This window comes from Ovis aries, chromosome 15 (genome assembly GCF_016772045.2).
Source record: "Ovis aries strain OAR_USU_Benz2616 breed Rambouillet chromosome 15, ARS-UI_Ramb_v3.0, whole genome shotgun sequence".
Classification (NCBI taxonomy): Eukaryota; Metazoa; Chordata; class Mammalia; order Artiodactyla; family Bovidae; genus Ovis; species Ovis aries.
The window spans coordinates 34663997-34679443 of NC_056068.1; the positions used below are offsets into that span (position 1 = coordinate 34663997).

The window sequence follows — 15447 nt, forward strand, 5'->3', positions numbered from 1 at the left end:
GATACAGAGGACTGACTGTACAGTCTTGTGTTTCACCTTAATGAATCAAGTGATTTTCACCTTCCACATTCTAAATTTTATTTTTCTTTTAATTTCTCTGTTTGGGAGGCAGCCTATCAAAAAGTGGGCTGCTGTCACTTCCAAGTGATGTGCCCTTGGGTAAGTTACTTAACCTCTCTGGGCCTCAGTTCTCACATCCGTAAACTGGAAAAATAATTTAAATGATAGCACCTACTTCCTAAGACTGTTGTGAGGATTAAATGAGTTATTACAGGTGAAACACTTAGAACAGTGCCCAGCACATGGTAGGTACTACAAAAGAGTGAGATATTATTAATAATAAATCTATTATTAATAATAAATAATAGAATCAATAATAGATAACCTCCTCTAAAAATCTTGAATGAAAACTGATACTCCAGGGAGATGTGCTGCCGGGATGTGGCCATGTGTTCCTTCAGTACATTCCACAGGCGCTCAAGACTGCCAGCGAGAGGCTTAGGCCTAAATGACCGCTGAGTCCTCCTCTTTGTGACCTTTTCACATCTGTGACATTTCTTTCCATCACAGTCTTTCACATTCCTCAACGCCAAGTTCAAAGGACACCTCCTCCATGTAGCCACCCCAGAGCTTACCTGGAAGGGACGTTCTCTTCTGCTACCCAGTACTCTGGGCTCAGCACAGGGAAGGAGCACAGGATGGGGTAGGAGGGGAAGCGGGGTCCTCACTAGGTCCTGCCCCCAGCTGCTCAGGAAACCCAGGTCTGATGGAAATGGAGGCTGGCTTTCACAGCCTCGGGGCATCCCATCCACAATGACATTCTCCAGGGTCAGGCTGCTCTAGGTTCTGCTTAACATGCCATAAAACCACTGGAAAATCAACACCCCCTCTCCACTAGGCCTTACTTACTGGACTAAAATACTGACTGGGGAATAGAAAGTTCCCACTAAGCAGATGGTGCATTACATCTGGAAGGTTGTAAGACACCCTTAATTCTTCAAGCAGGACCACACAGATCTGAAGGTCAGGAATGTCTAGAGAGGAAGCGTTCTCTTTGGGGGATACTGGAGGTGCTTCTGGCCCTCCCATAGCCTAGTCCCTGGCTCCTCATGCCCATGTTTCGCCTTGCACTGATGGGATTCCCCCCGGCACCTACTTCTGTACCCCTGACTCACTCCACCATGGACATCACCCGAGCTGTGCTGGGGTGTCCCTCCTCTCCTTAAAGCCCTTCCATGGCCCCCCACTGCTCTCAGGATAAAGACCCACTTGGATTACAGGTCCCTCCCTGGCTCCTTCCAACCCCTCGAGGAACATATTCTAAGAAGCCTCTCTTGACTCCCCAAGACTGAGTTAGGGGCTTCACCCTCCCACAGGCACTGTAACTGCCTTTGTGTCCCCTGAGTGGGACGGTGGGTTTCTGGTGGGCAGGGATGATGTCTCGGACACCGCTGGTTCCCTGGTGCCCAACTCTGTGCCTGGCATGGGAACAGGGCTCAATGAAAGGGAGGGAGGCAAGGGAAGCTACAGAGGAGAGAGAGGAAGGAGGGAGGAGGGGAGAGAAATAGAGAGGGGGGAGGATGATCCTCATAGCTAGACAAACCACAGACCCTAAGAATGTGAGAACTTAAATTCTCAGGCTAGATTGAACTCTCTGAGACGTGTCTTGGTTCAAGACTCCAGTCCACGCTGGAATTGGCTGTGTGAACCACCCTTGTGATTAGGAGATACTGACTAGATGGGACCAACAGGATTTGGGGAAGAAACTGATCACAGTGACCACAAGCTGGGTCATGCAGAAATGGTCACAGAGGAGAAGGTTTCCCAGCACCGGTGAACTGAGGCTTTGGCTGGCCCAGGACCCAACACAAATCCCACCCGGGGGTCACTCCCCACCAGGCAAGGTCCTGCCAACCCTCAGGCACTATTGCATTCTGAAGAGAAGACGGTGCCCACTATAGCTAAGCCTTCGGGTCTGCTGATGGTCTGAGACTCAGGAGATGCGCTGTGTGCTTCAGTCTGTGTTAACCCCAAATCCAGAATTCCGAACCGCAACCTGAGCAAATCAAGAACCCGCTCCTCCATTCACAGGAGAAGTTCCGCTGGAGTCGAGACATTAGCCAGCTCCCCCCCTGGCATTTGAAGTCTGTCTAATCTTAAAAATAGAGGGAGCAGAGGAGGAGGAAGAGAGAGACAGAGGGGAGGGGAGGGGAAGTCGTAATTATTGCCACTCGGGTTTTCTGGACCATAGCTGTTGTGTGAAGCAGGGTGCACAGGTTCATCGGGACCCTGGCCTCCCTGATCTCTCAGGAAGAAGATGGACAGTGTCTCTTGAAAGAGGCTGAGAGGCTGACCCAGAACCCTGTCTCAAGTAGGAAAGGGGCGCCTGTTGGAATCCCACATTTCTCCAGCTACCAGAGCTGGCTTAGGGCCACAGCATCTGCCCCTCCTTCCACCAAGGGCCACAGGGCGGGCCTTACCGTGGGCCTTGGCCTTGTACAGCGCAGCCGTCAACAGGAAGTTCACAATGTCCCCCGGCGCCACGTCCTCTGCCCTCACTAGGACCAGGGCACCACCTGCCAGCTTCAGGGCCACCAAGGCGCCGCCGGCCACCAAGCTGGCCATCTGGTAAGGGCCTTTCCCTAGTGCTGGAGAAAGTGGGCCCAGTCATAAGCCCTGCCTCCCTGGGCCTCTGCTCGCCTCCTATCTATCCCTACCTGCCCAGACTTGCTGGAGAGCAGGGAGAAGAGAGGCCCAAGAGCCCACTGGGTCAGGTCCCTCGCCCCAGGCCCTGGGGACCTTGATTTCCAGAAGGAAGGGACAGGAGGCCCAAGCTGCCAGCCACTGAGGAACTGACCCCCTTCATAGCCCCTGAATCACTCTGCGGGAAGCCTGGAAACAAGGCCACCCCTACAGGGGTGGGGGTGGGCATCTGGGTCCCCCTGCCTGAGGCTCTACCATCCCAGCTGCTGTGCTGGTCAAAGTTGCCCCTGGGAGAAGACATCTGCCTAGTCTCTGCCCACCAAGGTCTGGAGAGTAAAGGCCAGAAAGGCCTGGGATCAGCATTAGCGTCTATCCACTTCTTTCAAACATGTGTCACTTCTGGGTCTCTTGGGTTCCTGGGGTTGTTGGCACAGGCAGGACAGGGGCATGGGTTTCCCAGACAATCACAACAGCCCTGTAATCAACCTCACAGGCTCTGGTGTGCCCTGCCTTCCAGAGTCATCTTTCCAGTCCCTGCTGCAACTCCTCAACAGCTCCCCTCTGCCCTCGGATAGAGTCCAAGAGCCCGGCCTGAATTCAGGGACCCCTCAAGCCCCAACCCCTGCCCCTGCCACACCAAACTTCTCCCGCTCTTCCCTGTAAGAACCCTACGGCGCTCCACCTTCTGTCTCCACCCGTGCTGTCCCACCCACTCAGCACAGTCCTCCCTGTCTGTGCCCGCGACCAACGCCTCCTCCATCTCTGGGGCCCAGCTCAAATGCCGCTGCTGTGGTGCAGCTCTCCCTGCACCCTCTCACACGTGAGCACCCTTCCTCCCCTGTGCTCCAGCAGCGCCGGTGCATGGCACACGCTGATCACAGCTCTTACGTGGAGGGTCTCGACCGGGGAGTCCACCTCTGTCTCCCCTACCAGATGGGACACAGGCAGTGCTGTGCTGGGAAATGGTGAACAGTCAGCACTCAAAAAATGAATACACGAACCCCCATTTGGTAATGTTTACTGATCTCCATGGTGTGAATACTCCCACCAGTGGTCAGCTTCAAACACCAACTGAATGTGGAGTGAAGAAGACACAGTGGGCTCTAGAGAGTCGGGGTGGGCTGGCTCCAGAGCTCCCCTGGGACAGGTGTCGTTAACCATTGCATCCTCAGCACCCGGCAAGGGCCTGGACCAGAGAAAATGTTGGCAGAAAAGCCGAGCAAGGAATGGATGGGTGGGTGGGTAGGTGGGTGGAGGATGCTAGAAGCAGCTTGTCCTTTGTCAGTTACTGCCACCCAAAATGCCACAGAAGGGAGAAAACTCTGCTCAGAGCTGTCTTGCTGAAATGTCTTGCCTGGTGTCAGACAGACCCTGCCTGTGAGGGGACTGCAGTCCTCCCAGTACAGATTCAGGCCTCCAGGAGTTAAAGGTCAGGGGCTATCAGGAGCCCCTTGAGGCTAATATTTTCAGTCACAGCAGGGACTGCAGCTGGAAAGAAGACCCTGGAAGGCAGGGCACACCAGAGCCTGTGAGGTCAGCTACAGGGCTGCTGTGATTGTCTGGGAAACCCGTGCCCCTTGAGCTGCCACTGCAGCTATTGTGAATGATCATGCTGTACCTGGTCCACCTCTCATCTCATGGACCCCCTACCTGGTATCCTTGTCCCTCTAGTCAGGCCCCCACTGTTTTACCTGCTATACTCCCTCCAGGGGACGTTTTGCAAACCAAAATCTGATCATGTGGGTAACAAAGGAAAAATCTTGGGCTTGTACCCATATAGACTTGTTCCTGGCAGGATGGTGCCTGGAAGCAGGGGCAGAGGGGACCTCAGAAGTCAAAGGTGAATGGCACCAAGGACTTGATGAGCTTTTAATTCAGCCAACCTGGCCCCACCGCACAAAGATCGGTGCTGAAAACTATTCCTGGGCAGCCCTCCAATCCCATCCAACCCCAGTGATTAAACTGACTAATTGGTTCTAACACTGGACATTAACCTTCCTGGAGTCTTTAGTCATGACCTAGTTAATGAGAAGTTGGAGCGTATCCCGTTACCCTGCGACCTTGGTTGAAACTGAAGATAAATCTGACAGACCACGCTGGACCACAGGTTTTGCCCCAACAAAGGCAGAGCAGTTTGCATCTGCCTTTGCCAACTCAAAACTTCAGGAAACCCAAGACAAGAATCCATGGGCCTGATAAGCCAGATGATAAAGGCTATGGAGCAGCACGTTGGTGCAAAAGGGGTTTCCATTTCCTGGTGAAGCTGCCATGTGAGCAGGAAGCTAGCCTGGGAAGCTAGCCTGCCCTGGGCTCTGGACAGAGGCAGCAGAAGCTGCTGGGCAGAGTCCCAGGGCATCTCTGGGCCCTGCACTGTCAGGGCCCTCTCTGCCTGACGGAGTCTTCCTGCCCCACATCACTCAGGGCCAGCAGGGCCTCAGGAGGGCTGAGCTGTGGCACCAGGGCACAGATGGCAATGCCTCGGCTTTCAAGGCTGAGCTTACCTTTGTTAAAGAAGTCACAGTCGTAGGCTGAAAGACAGAGAACAGAGACCTCTTGAGAAGCCTGGGACAGATGGACAAGGCTAAGGGCCCTAGCACCCCAACTCTCCCTCCTTCCCCAAGGGCTGGACCTGGCCTGCCTCCCAAACTCCAGGATTCAGACATGGTGGTTGATCCAGATGTCTTAAAGTATAAGAAATACAACGGCTCCTCTCTTTGCCCCCAGCATAAAGCTCAAAGGCTGGCCGAGAGTAGGCATTCAGCATGAACTGAATGAATGATGACTGCTAGGACAGAAGGGTGTATTCTGTGTGATCCCAAAGGGCAAGAATAGAATCAAGAAATGGAAGCTCGGTTCAAGAGAGAGGTGACATATGTAAGCCTGTGGCTGATGTCTGGCAGAAACCAACACAATTCTGTAAAGCAATTATCCTTCAATTAAAAAAATAACAATGAAAATTTTTTTAAAAGAAAGAAATGGAAGCTCCAGTTGAAAATGTGGAAGGTAATAGAGAAATGCAAGCACAAGACAGAAGCTGGTCTTTCAACAGCATGGAAAGGGACCCAAAGGCCTCCAGGATCCAGGGCCCTGAGTGCAGTTTCCATCAGGCTTTGATGAGCTCCGCCAAGTATGTGCTCCATACGCCCTCTAGTGGCTTAGCACAGCACCACAGCCTGTTCCCTTGGCAAGTCAGCCATGGATCAGTCCATGGGGATAAGCTGGGGACTTTGCAGGGGGCTTCCCTGGTGGCTCAGAAGGTAAAGAATCTGCCTGCAATGCAGGAGACCTGGGTTCGATCCCTGGATAAGGGAATGGCCACTCATTCCAGTATTCTTGCTTGGAGAACTCCATGGACAGAGGAGCCTGGTGGGCTACACAGTACATGGGGTCTTGCCCTTTGGCATCTTGCCCCATGGGTCACAAAGGTCACAACTGCGCAACTATCACTAACACTTTGCAGGGGGCACCTAAACCCAGGAGCAAGACCATGAGAAGTCAGCTGACCCAGTAGATTTGGGATAAAGGCCTCCCTCACTCACAGACCACCAACTCCACCCCACACCCTCCACACCCCATGATGAACATTATTCCTCTGCATTTGGCACTGCCCTCTGGAAAGAGCACTAGGAATAAGTAGACTGACCCTCCATGCGGTTATGGGCAAGTTTGTGCTTTTCCTCACTTGTGGATTCAGAAGACTGAACTTAAAACTCAGATCTCCAAGTCTCTGTTTTCAAGCGTGTACCAGGCTGCCCCAAAAGCCAGCTATCTAGAGACCCACAGACCTGGGTTCAAATCCCAGCTCTCACTCATCAGCTGTGCATACTGGGGACAAGTTTCTCAACCTATCTGAAATTTAGTGTCTTCCTCTGTAGGATGGGAACCACAAGTATTGCCCCACAGACCAGTAAGGTCTGAACTGGAGTAAAGCAAGTGGTCCTCTCAGGTGCAAAATTTAAGGGAACCTCAAAAAACACTCAGTAATCAGGATATGTCATACTTTAATACAACTTTTTAAAATTCAGAATTAATGAAAAATATCCATGATGAACAACATATCAAAATTTTAAAACAAAGACAAAAATCAGTGACAGCACCTTGCTGAGCCATATTGGAGCCTGAGGCAAAAAGAAAAATCAATAATATTGAGCCTGTTATTACTAAAATTGTGGTATTTTATTCATCGAAGATGTTCTTGCATTAGTTTTGATTTTTAAAAAGTATTGCCTGAAAATGTGATTTATCTTGATTACTGAGTCTTTCGGTACTCCTTTAAATCTTAGGCTCCAGGCACTGGCCTCACTTGCATTTCCCTCATCCTGAATATTAAATGATTTAATGCACAGAAGGCACAGAGCCTGACACACAGTGGATCCTCAATAGACATGTTCCCTTCTCCTTCCAGAAGAGCACGCGCAGTCGCTTCAGTCCTGTCTGATACTTTGTGACCCCATGGACTGTAGCCCACCAGGCTCCTCTGTCCATGAGATTCTCCAGGCAAGCATACTGGAGTGGGTTGCCATTTCCTTCTCCATATATGTATATATATGTATACATGTGCATGTACACGCATGTGTGTGTATGTGTATGTACGTATATATATATATATATATACATGTATACATGTACATGTACAAAGAGATATTACTTTGTCAACAAAGGTCCATCTAGTCAAGGCTATGGTTTTCCAGTGGTCATGTATGGATGTGAGAGTTGGACTATAAAGAAATCTGAGAGCAGAAGAATTGATGCTTTTGAACTGTGGTGTTGGAGAAGGCTCTTGAGAGTCCCTTGGGCTGCAAGGAGATCCTACCAGTTCATCCTAAAGGAAGTAAGTCCTGGGTGTTCATTGGAAGGACTTATTTGGAGCCAAAACTCCAATATGTTGGCCACCTGATGTGAAGAGCTGACTCATTTGAAAAGACCCCGATGTTTGGAAAGATTGAGGGCAGGAGGAGAAAGGGACAACAGAGGATGAGATGGTTAGATGGCATCACCGACTCAATGGACATGAGTTTGGGTGGACTCTGGGAGTTGGTGATGGAAAGGGAGGCCTGGCATGCTGCAGTTCATGGGGTTGCAAAGAGTCAGACACAACCGAGCGACTGAACTGAACTGAACCTATGTATATATATGTATGTGTGTGTGTGTGAATGTGCATATGTTTTTACTTGATAGGAGTGTGCAACCAAAAGCATTTTGTAGACCACCAATGGTCAAAAAACCCTACTATCTTGTGGTGTCTCTGATAGGCCTTCATGTGTCTCAGCTGACAGGGGCTTTCATACTCACTGTCTCCTTTGACCCCTGCAATAAACCTTGTGGGACAGGTCTATTCCTATTTTTCAGATAAAAAAATTGAGCCCCAGAGAGGTTGGAGATCTAGTTTGAGGTCACACAGCTTGCAAATGCAGCTCTGAGTCTGGAACCCAGGGCTCCTGACTTATCGGGTGAACTGGTCAGGAGCACAGTCCTGGGTTTGCACCCAGACCACATGGAGATGAGCCCTGGCTCCTCCACCAACCTCTGTGACCTTGAGCATGTTACTGAATCTCTCTCTAACCCATTTCTCCAACTGTAAAACAGGAATGAACAGTCCTGTTTCACAGGGTACACGCGTGCTAAGTTGTGTCAGTCATGTCTGACCCCTTTGCCACCCTTTGGACTATAACCCACCAGGCTCCTCTGTCCATGGGATTCTCCAGGCGAGGATGCTGGAGTGAGTAGCCATTCCCTTCTCCAGGGGATCTTCTGGACCCAGAATTGAACTTGCATCTCTTATGTCTCCTGCATTGGTAGGCGGGTTCTTTACCACTAGAGCCACCTGGGTACTTGATAACTTGAGGAATTATATAAACAAGCCATGCTGATGCCTGGCACATGGTAAGTACTCCACAGATGCTCACCAGAGTGATGGGACCCCTCAGGCCTGCCCAGAGAGGGGGCCCCACTGTCCCCCTCAGGTGATGGGTCTGGACACTCACGGCAGAGGCGCGGGGTCCTCCAGTCGACGGCCACCCCATGCTGGCAGCACTGGTGGGCATAGGCGGACACACTGGCACAGAAGCACTCACAGTCGCCGCCCCGGCTGCACCCACACGTGTCTGTCAGGCAGTTTGAGTAAAACCAACTGACGTCGACCTGGAGGAGGTCAGAAGTCAGAGGTCAGAGGACAGGCCCTAAATGTTAGCCCTTTAGCTTCTGGGCTGATGCCACTCAGCCCCAGGGAGCAGCACAAGTGTGAAGGATGGTGTGCGCTGCCCATGTTGGGTGAGGGCAGAAGGCAGGCAGCTCAGAGGGAAACGCTAACTCCGTGGCCTGGGCAGACCCCGCTTTTGAGAACTAAGCTCTCTCCTTTCTGGGCCTAGGCTATAGGATCCAGAGCCTCAGGGTGCGGCTAAGAAACAGATGTGGGGGGTGAACCCCCATCCAGGGCCAGACACAGTCAAGACGGGTCTGACAGCAGCCTTCGAGGCCCCAGAGGGGCCCGTGCAGAGCTGAGCACCAGCTCTCCTCTGTCTCCTCTGAGGGCTGCTGCTGCAGCATGAGGGATCTGTGTTCACCATTCAGAAGAACAGCCTGCTTGGGAGGAAGAGACATAAGGAGATAGGCTTGAAAAGGGCACAGAAGCTGTGACTGTCTGTCTGTCCTGGGTTGTCCGGGGAAACAGGACAGAGTCATCTGAAAAGGCCAGAGGCAGGGGATGGCAGAGGTGAGTCTCCCCTCTAGACCAAGGCACGGCAGAGGGTCTGAGGGCAGAAGGGACTCCAGGGAGGTGACGGGGCGAGGGGGTGGGTCTCAGGAGCAGCAAAGCCCGGCATCCACTCACCACAGGGTGGCAGGTCTCAAACACCTCGCTGAGCAGGATGCTGCATTCCTTCTTGGCAAAGGGTTCTCGGAGAGGATTCAGGACACAAGTGTCTCGGGGGTCAAGAGTGTCTGGGCACTGAGGGGGCAAAGGCAGCACAGTTGACCTCCTGACCCCTCACACGCCCACTGCCTGATGTGGTGGAGGGACTCCTAGAGCATCTCCCTTGATGCTGGCCTCCTGTGTTCATGTCCTTGGATAATCCCCTGCCCTTGAATGTGGGAGGGACCAAACTGACAGCCAACAAGAGATGGGAAAGGTGATGCGTGGATGTGGGTGTGTGTCAGTGACTGCATATGATCATGTTACGTAAGCCTGCAGGGCCCATCTGGCTCGAGGCCCTCTCTCGCTGACTGTGAATGGCACATGGCAGGAATTGTGGGTGGTCTCTAGGAGCTGAGGGTCAACCCGGGCCAACAGCGTGCAAAAAAATGAAAGTTCTCTCAGATGCTGTCAACAGCCACATGAGTGGTTGGGAAAGGAGAGCCCTCTCCAGGGACACCTTCAGACGAGAGCCCAGCCCTGGCTGGCACCTTGACTTGCAGCCTGTGATACTGTATGCAGAGAACCGAGTCGGAACCCTGACTCCTGAGCCACAGAAACTGTGAGATAATCCGTGTGTGTGACTGGATGCTGTTAAGTCTATAGGTATGTTGCGACAGTGAATGAATACAGATCACCCTGACATCTGCTGAGCCTCCACCCTTGGGCCTACATTGTCACTTGAGCATCCTAGAGTGTGCCCATAGGAATTATTGAGAGAGAAACAACATTAGGGGGTGGGTAAGAGGAGGGAAGTAATGAAAGTTAATCACCCATTCAGCTTTTCTGTTAAGAGCACACTTTTTTGAGGCTTTGAGAAAACATTAGTCCCATCTCAGGATTTCCCTGAGCTCCATGCCATGACTAACTGCTCCCCTGACTCCAGTCTATACAGGCTTCTCTCCGTCTACTCTCCAACAGAGAATCAGGAACGGAAGACCACTCAGTCCAGGAAAGGCAAATATGTAACATTCCCATCACCACTCTCTAATGCAGCATCCATGGCAGACATAACTAATCAATTGCAGTTCTTCCAGATGATCCTGACACAAGGGCTGGCATTTCTCAGCCTGGCTTCCCAGGCAGCCTCATCTGACTGATCAGATTTGTCACAGGAGGTAAAATCTATCCACCATTCCTCTTCCAGCTCCTTCACTTCACAGATCACAGAGAAGCTGGGGCTTATGCAAGATCACCAAGCAAGTCCCTGGATGGTCTAAGACAAGAACCCAGGCCTTCTGCTCTCAGTTCAGTGCTGTCCCCTTGCCCCTCACAGCTTGGCAGCCTCAGTCAGACATCTTCCAAACCTCAGAGACATCTCCTATAATTTCTGCCTCAGATAATATTGTCCACCCTCTCAGAGGTCTTCTCTCTGATACATTCAGCCATCCAAATATGGTCTATCTTTTAAGTACCACACTAGTCCTGCCACCTTCAGGAAGTCTTCTCTGATTGCCTCAACCCATGTAGCTCTCACTTGGTCTCTCCTCTGTGCTAGACCTCACAGAGATGGATAGAATGGTCCTGCTTCAACAAGCCTCATCTTCCCTACTAGGTGGTCACCTCTCCTAGGGCAGAGACTCTGCCTGCTTCCCTGCCCCAGCTCTCCCACCACGTCTCGGTCCAGGGACTGACTTGAGAGATGGGATGATGGTGCCTGTCCTCAGACCACAGGGCTGAGGACGCCAGCTCAGAGGCTGACAGTGGGCTGCGGGAGCAGCCTTGCACCGATGTCCTTCTGCCCTGACCTGTGGCCAGGCTCTCTCAGTGCTGACTAGGGTCCATCTGCAGCGGGGGGAGTGGGCCAGCCTGGAGAGGCTTTACCTCGACTGCAGCCCAGCTGCCACCAAACTCCTGCGGGTTAGTCAACTCTAAGTTCTCTGGGGTCCGCATCTCGTTGACCGTCTTTAAGTCAAAATTCCCACAGAGTCCTGCCAGCTGGCCCTGAAAGAAGAGAGAATGATCAGTTTCAGGCATTCCCAGGGTGAACCATAGGTGGCAGGGGCGTGGCGGGGGGGTCGCTATGAGCCCAGGAGTCTGTCATGGGCCTAGAAACAGCTACTGGGGTCACAGAGTGCAGAGAGATAGGAGAGTCAGACAGAAGGGGCCCAGGGCAAGGCAGGGCAGAAAGGACAGAGGTATGATGCACCTGGCTCTTTGGCGAGGGTACAGCTCATGCAAGGACACCCACGGGCTCTTGGCTCTGGGAGGAGCACAGCACCGATAAGGGTCACTGCTCACGTGACTACCTGCCACTGTGGCCCGGCCTGGACGTGCACCGTGGTTCTCTGGTCCCATAAGAGGGTGATGTGCTCCCGTGGGAAATGCACCAGCGTGAAAAACCCTGCCCGCCATGTGTGGACCTCCTGCTTCTCATCCAGAAAGCTCTCGGGGCTCTAGGGGGACAGAGATGGACATTCTTGAGGCCAGAACATCCCCCAGTAGCTGGGTCAGCTGGGCCTGGCAACAAGTCACTGCCCAGCCCCAGGAGTTCACCAGTTCCTCTGCCTCCCTCATGTCCTGACAGTGACCTCGGGGTTCTTGGTCATGACCAAGGAACTCAATCTGGGCTGATCACTCAGTGGCTCCAAGAGAAAGTGCTGTGATAAGGAAGCCAGTCCTTAACCCCCTTCTGCCCCCTATCAACGGGCAAACTGTTGATACAACCTTCACCTGCACCAGGCCTTACGGGATTTCCTGAGTCGTCATCGAAGATAATGAGTGAGTTCCCCACGTTGATGGAAATAAATTTCCTGCAGATGATGCCAGAGCTGTAGCAGTTTACATTTTCTACAATCACAGAGAAGCTGAAATCCGATGTGCTCTGGGGAGAAATAAGTTAGCGCAATAAACCAGGGCGAGAAGAGATTCTGTTGAGAGGCACAGGGTAGAGGGATGCAGACTCTGACGTGGTTTTCAACCCACTCCTGCTTCATATGAGTGGTGTGACGTTGGGCAACTTACTTCAGTTCTCTGAAGCTTAGTTTTGTTTTGGGTGCCTGGTGCATGTAGGGGTTCTCCAAAAAGTGTTTGATGAGTGAATGAATATATAATAGGGATGACTGGTGCTGACGGGAATGTGATGGAAGGAGCACTGTCTTACAGACACTGATGATGGTAGTGTAAGCCTTTTTGGAGGGCAATCTGCAGGCACCAGACAACATTCTAAAGGGATAACTTTTATAGAAATTCTACTTCTAAGAGTCTAGGGACACATCCACACAAATATTCATTGAGTATTTAAATACTGGTGGATAATAAAACAAACTAGAGCACATCCTTTCTGTGGAATTCTACAGAAAGATGAGAAATTTACCAACCATGAGATAATGCCCAAAGTATACTATCAAGTGATGAAAGCAAATTGCGTAATCCTACTCATGTTCCTTCAGGATTCACTCCTGTCTGTTATGAGTGCTTATTCAGCAGGCAACAGGAACAGAAGAGATGTGAAGAGGGATATTCGTTTTTAACACATGCCTTTCCATTGTTTTAAATGTTAGCGAAGAGCATGCAAAGCCTTTAAGATTTAACAAATAAAATAAAACAGGGTCTATCATCTTAGTCTCGCGGAATCATTTAAATTATATGAAAAACCCCAGCACAGTGTCTGCGCCATAGATAGGGCTTATTCCATAAAAAGTATTGAAAGTGAAAGTCGCTCAGTCATGTCTGACTCTTTCTGACCCCATGGACTATAGAGTCCATAGAATTCTCTAGGCCAGAATATTGGAGTAGGTAGCCTTACCCTTCTCCAGGGGATCTTCCCAAACCAGGGATCAAACCCAGGTCTCCCCACATTGCAGGCGGATTCTTTACCAGATGAGCCACAAGGGGAGCCCGTAAAAGGTATTACTATTACTATTATTTGATGGGATGGGCAGGGCTTTAGCCAAAGGGCCTGAGGCCTCTCCCACCTGCCCTGTTGGTACCCTCTTCTCCTCCTGGAGGGGATCCTGCCTCTAAGATGCTCTCCTACATCACCATTCCTTTTCCTCTGAGTGAGCTGGTGGCTTTAACACATGACTCCTTTACACACCAACTCTCCAGTCAGATTTCTTGGTTCCAGCTTGACCCCAATTCTGTCACTGACTAGTGTGTGAACCGGGTGAGATACCAACTTTCCTCAGCCCAATTTGCTCCATCTCTAACACGGGCTCAATAAACTCTCTCATTTAGGGTTGCTGTAAGAATCAAGTGAAATAATGCTCTAAAATGGCTTGGTAGACCACCAGGCATCTAATGAGGGCCCAGAAGGTATTCATTTTTACTATAACAGACAGAAAAACCATTGACACCCAAGAAGGGCAAGGTTATAATGTTGAGTGGACAGGGATTGGGGTATTTATAACTGGTGGGCTCTGTCCAGCCCTGATCTTGCTCCTCAGCACCTCTTTGAGTCTCTGAACTGCCGAACGCCAGGGCTTAGATCCTCCAGCCCCAACCATCCAATTATGCATGAGTCGCTCTGGGGACCCATGGAGCCAACTGTGCAGACACACGCAGGCGCTCACCTTGACCAGGTGCACTTTGCACGCCCCCACGAAGTCAAATGGGAGCCCATCAAACGTGCGGTAATGCCGGTCACCATAGGCCGTGCAGGTGGAGGCGCAGGGGTGGAGGGTGCACTGGAACGAGCCGCGCTGGCACACACTGAAATACACGTGCCCAGACCCCTCACAGGGCTTGCCCCCCCCCGACCCTGAGCACCCACGGTGGGGCCACTGCCCATCAAGTGCCCACTGGGTACCCCTGGGCTGAGTGCCAACAAACATCATCGACCTCCAACAAAGGCCCAAAGGATGCGAGGGTGGGTCCCCATTTTATGCAAGAGACACTGGGGTTCAGAAGGTTAAATCAATCAACAACAGAGCCAAGACTGACCTGAGATCAATTCAACTCCAATATCCACACTCTCTTTGCCACTCCAATCATTCATTCATTCAACAAGTAATAAGCATCTACCATATGCCAGGCATTATTCTAGGAGTCTGAGCTACATCAGTGAACAAAACAGCAAAAACTCTGCCTTTGTGAAGCTTGTATTCTAAAGGAGGAAGACACACACTAAATGATTAAAAATAATAAGTAAGCATGAGTAGGTAATGTGTGTGTGCTCAGTGGTTCAGTTGTGTCCGACTCTTCGTGGCCCCATGCACTGTAGCCCACCAGGCTTCTCTGTCCATGAACTTTTCCAGGCAAGAATGCTGGAGTGGGATACCATTTCCTCCTCCAAAGGATTATCCCAACCCACGGATCAAGCCTGCATCTCCTGCATTGCAAATGGATTCTTTCACGGCTGAGCTACCTGGGAAGCCCCGAGTGGGTGATAGTTAGAAGGTAATGAGTGCTATGTGGGGAAAGGAACAAGATAAAAAGGACTGGGAATGTGTGTGGGGGTGGGTTGCAATTTTAAATAAGATGGACAGAAGGACAGGAGAGCAGAGATTTAATGGTGTGAGAAAATTAAGTATATGGACATTTGGAAAAACAGTGTCCTGGGCAGAGGGTACAGCCTTTGCAAAGGTCCTGAAGAACACTCCGGAAGACAACATGGCTAGAATAGAGACAGGAGGAGGAGAAGAGGAACTCAGGGAGGTAACAGAGGTTCCGATCCCGTAGGTCCTAGAAGGCCACGGTAAGAATGGTAGCTGTGCCAGCAGTGAGACAGGGAGCGTTCAGAGGATTTCATCATGGGAATAACACGATCTGAATGTCCATCTTTTTCACGCACATGAATGTGCATATACACTCATAAGTGCAGTCTCTGCATTTTGAACATGTACTGACACACACCCTATAAATATGCAAACACATCATCACGGTTACAAACA

The 15447-nt window shown here is 51.1% G+C and overlaps 1 protein-coding gene across 1 annotated transcript in view; it reads right to left on the bottom strand.

Moving 5' to 3' along the window:
- Positions 1 to 15447, bottom strand: part of OTOG (otogelin) — an 83328-nt gene that overhangs the window by 35797 nt on the left and 32084 nt on the right. The window contains exons 25-32 of the mRNA XM_027979353.3: positions 14128 to 14266; positions 12303 to 12437; positions 11863 to 12009; positions 11438 to 11557; positions 9533 to 9649; positions 8688 to 8844; positions 5205 to 5231; positions 2481 to 2648 (exon numbers count right to left, since the gene is read on the bottom strand). Coding sequence (XP_027835154.2) covers positions 2481 to 2648; positions 5205 to 5231; positions 8688 to 8844; positions 9533 to 9649; positions 11438 to 11557; positions 11863 to 12009; positions 12303 to 12437; positions 14128 to 14266 — 1010 coding nt within the window. The remainder of the gene's footprint in view (positions 1 to 2480; positions 2649 to 5204; positions 5232 to 8687; positions 8845 to 9532; positions 9650 to 11437; positions 11558 to 11862; positions 12010 to 12302; positions 12438 to 14127; positions 14267 to 15447) is intronic.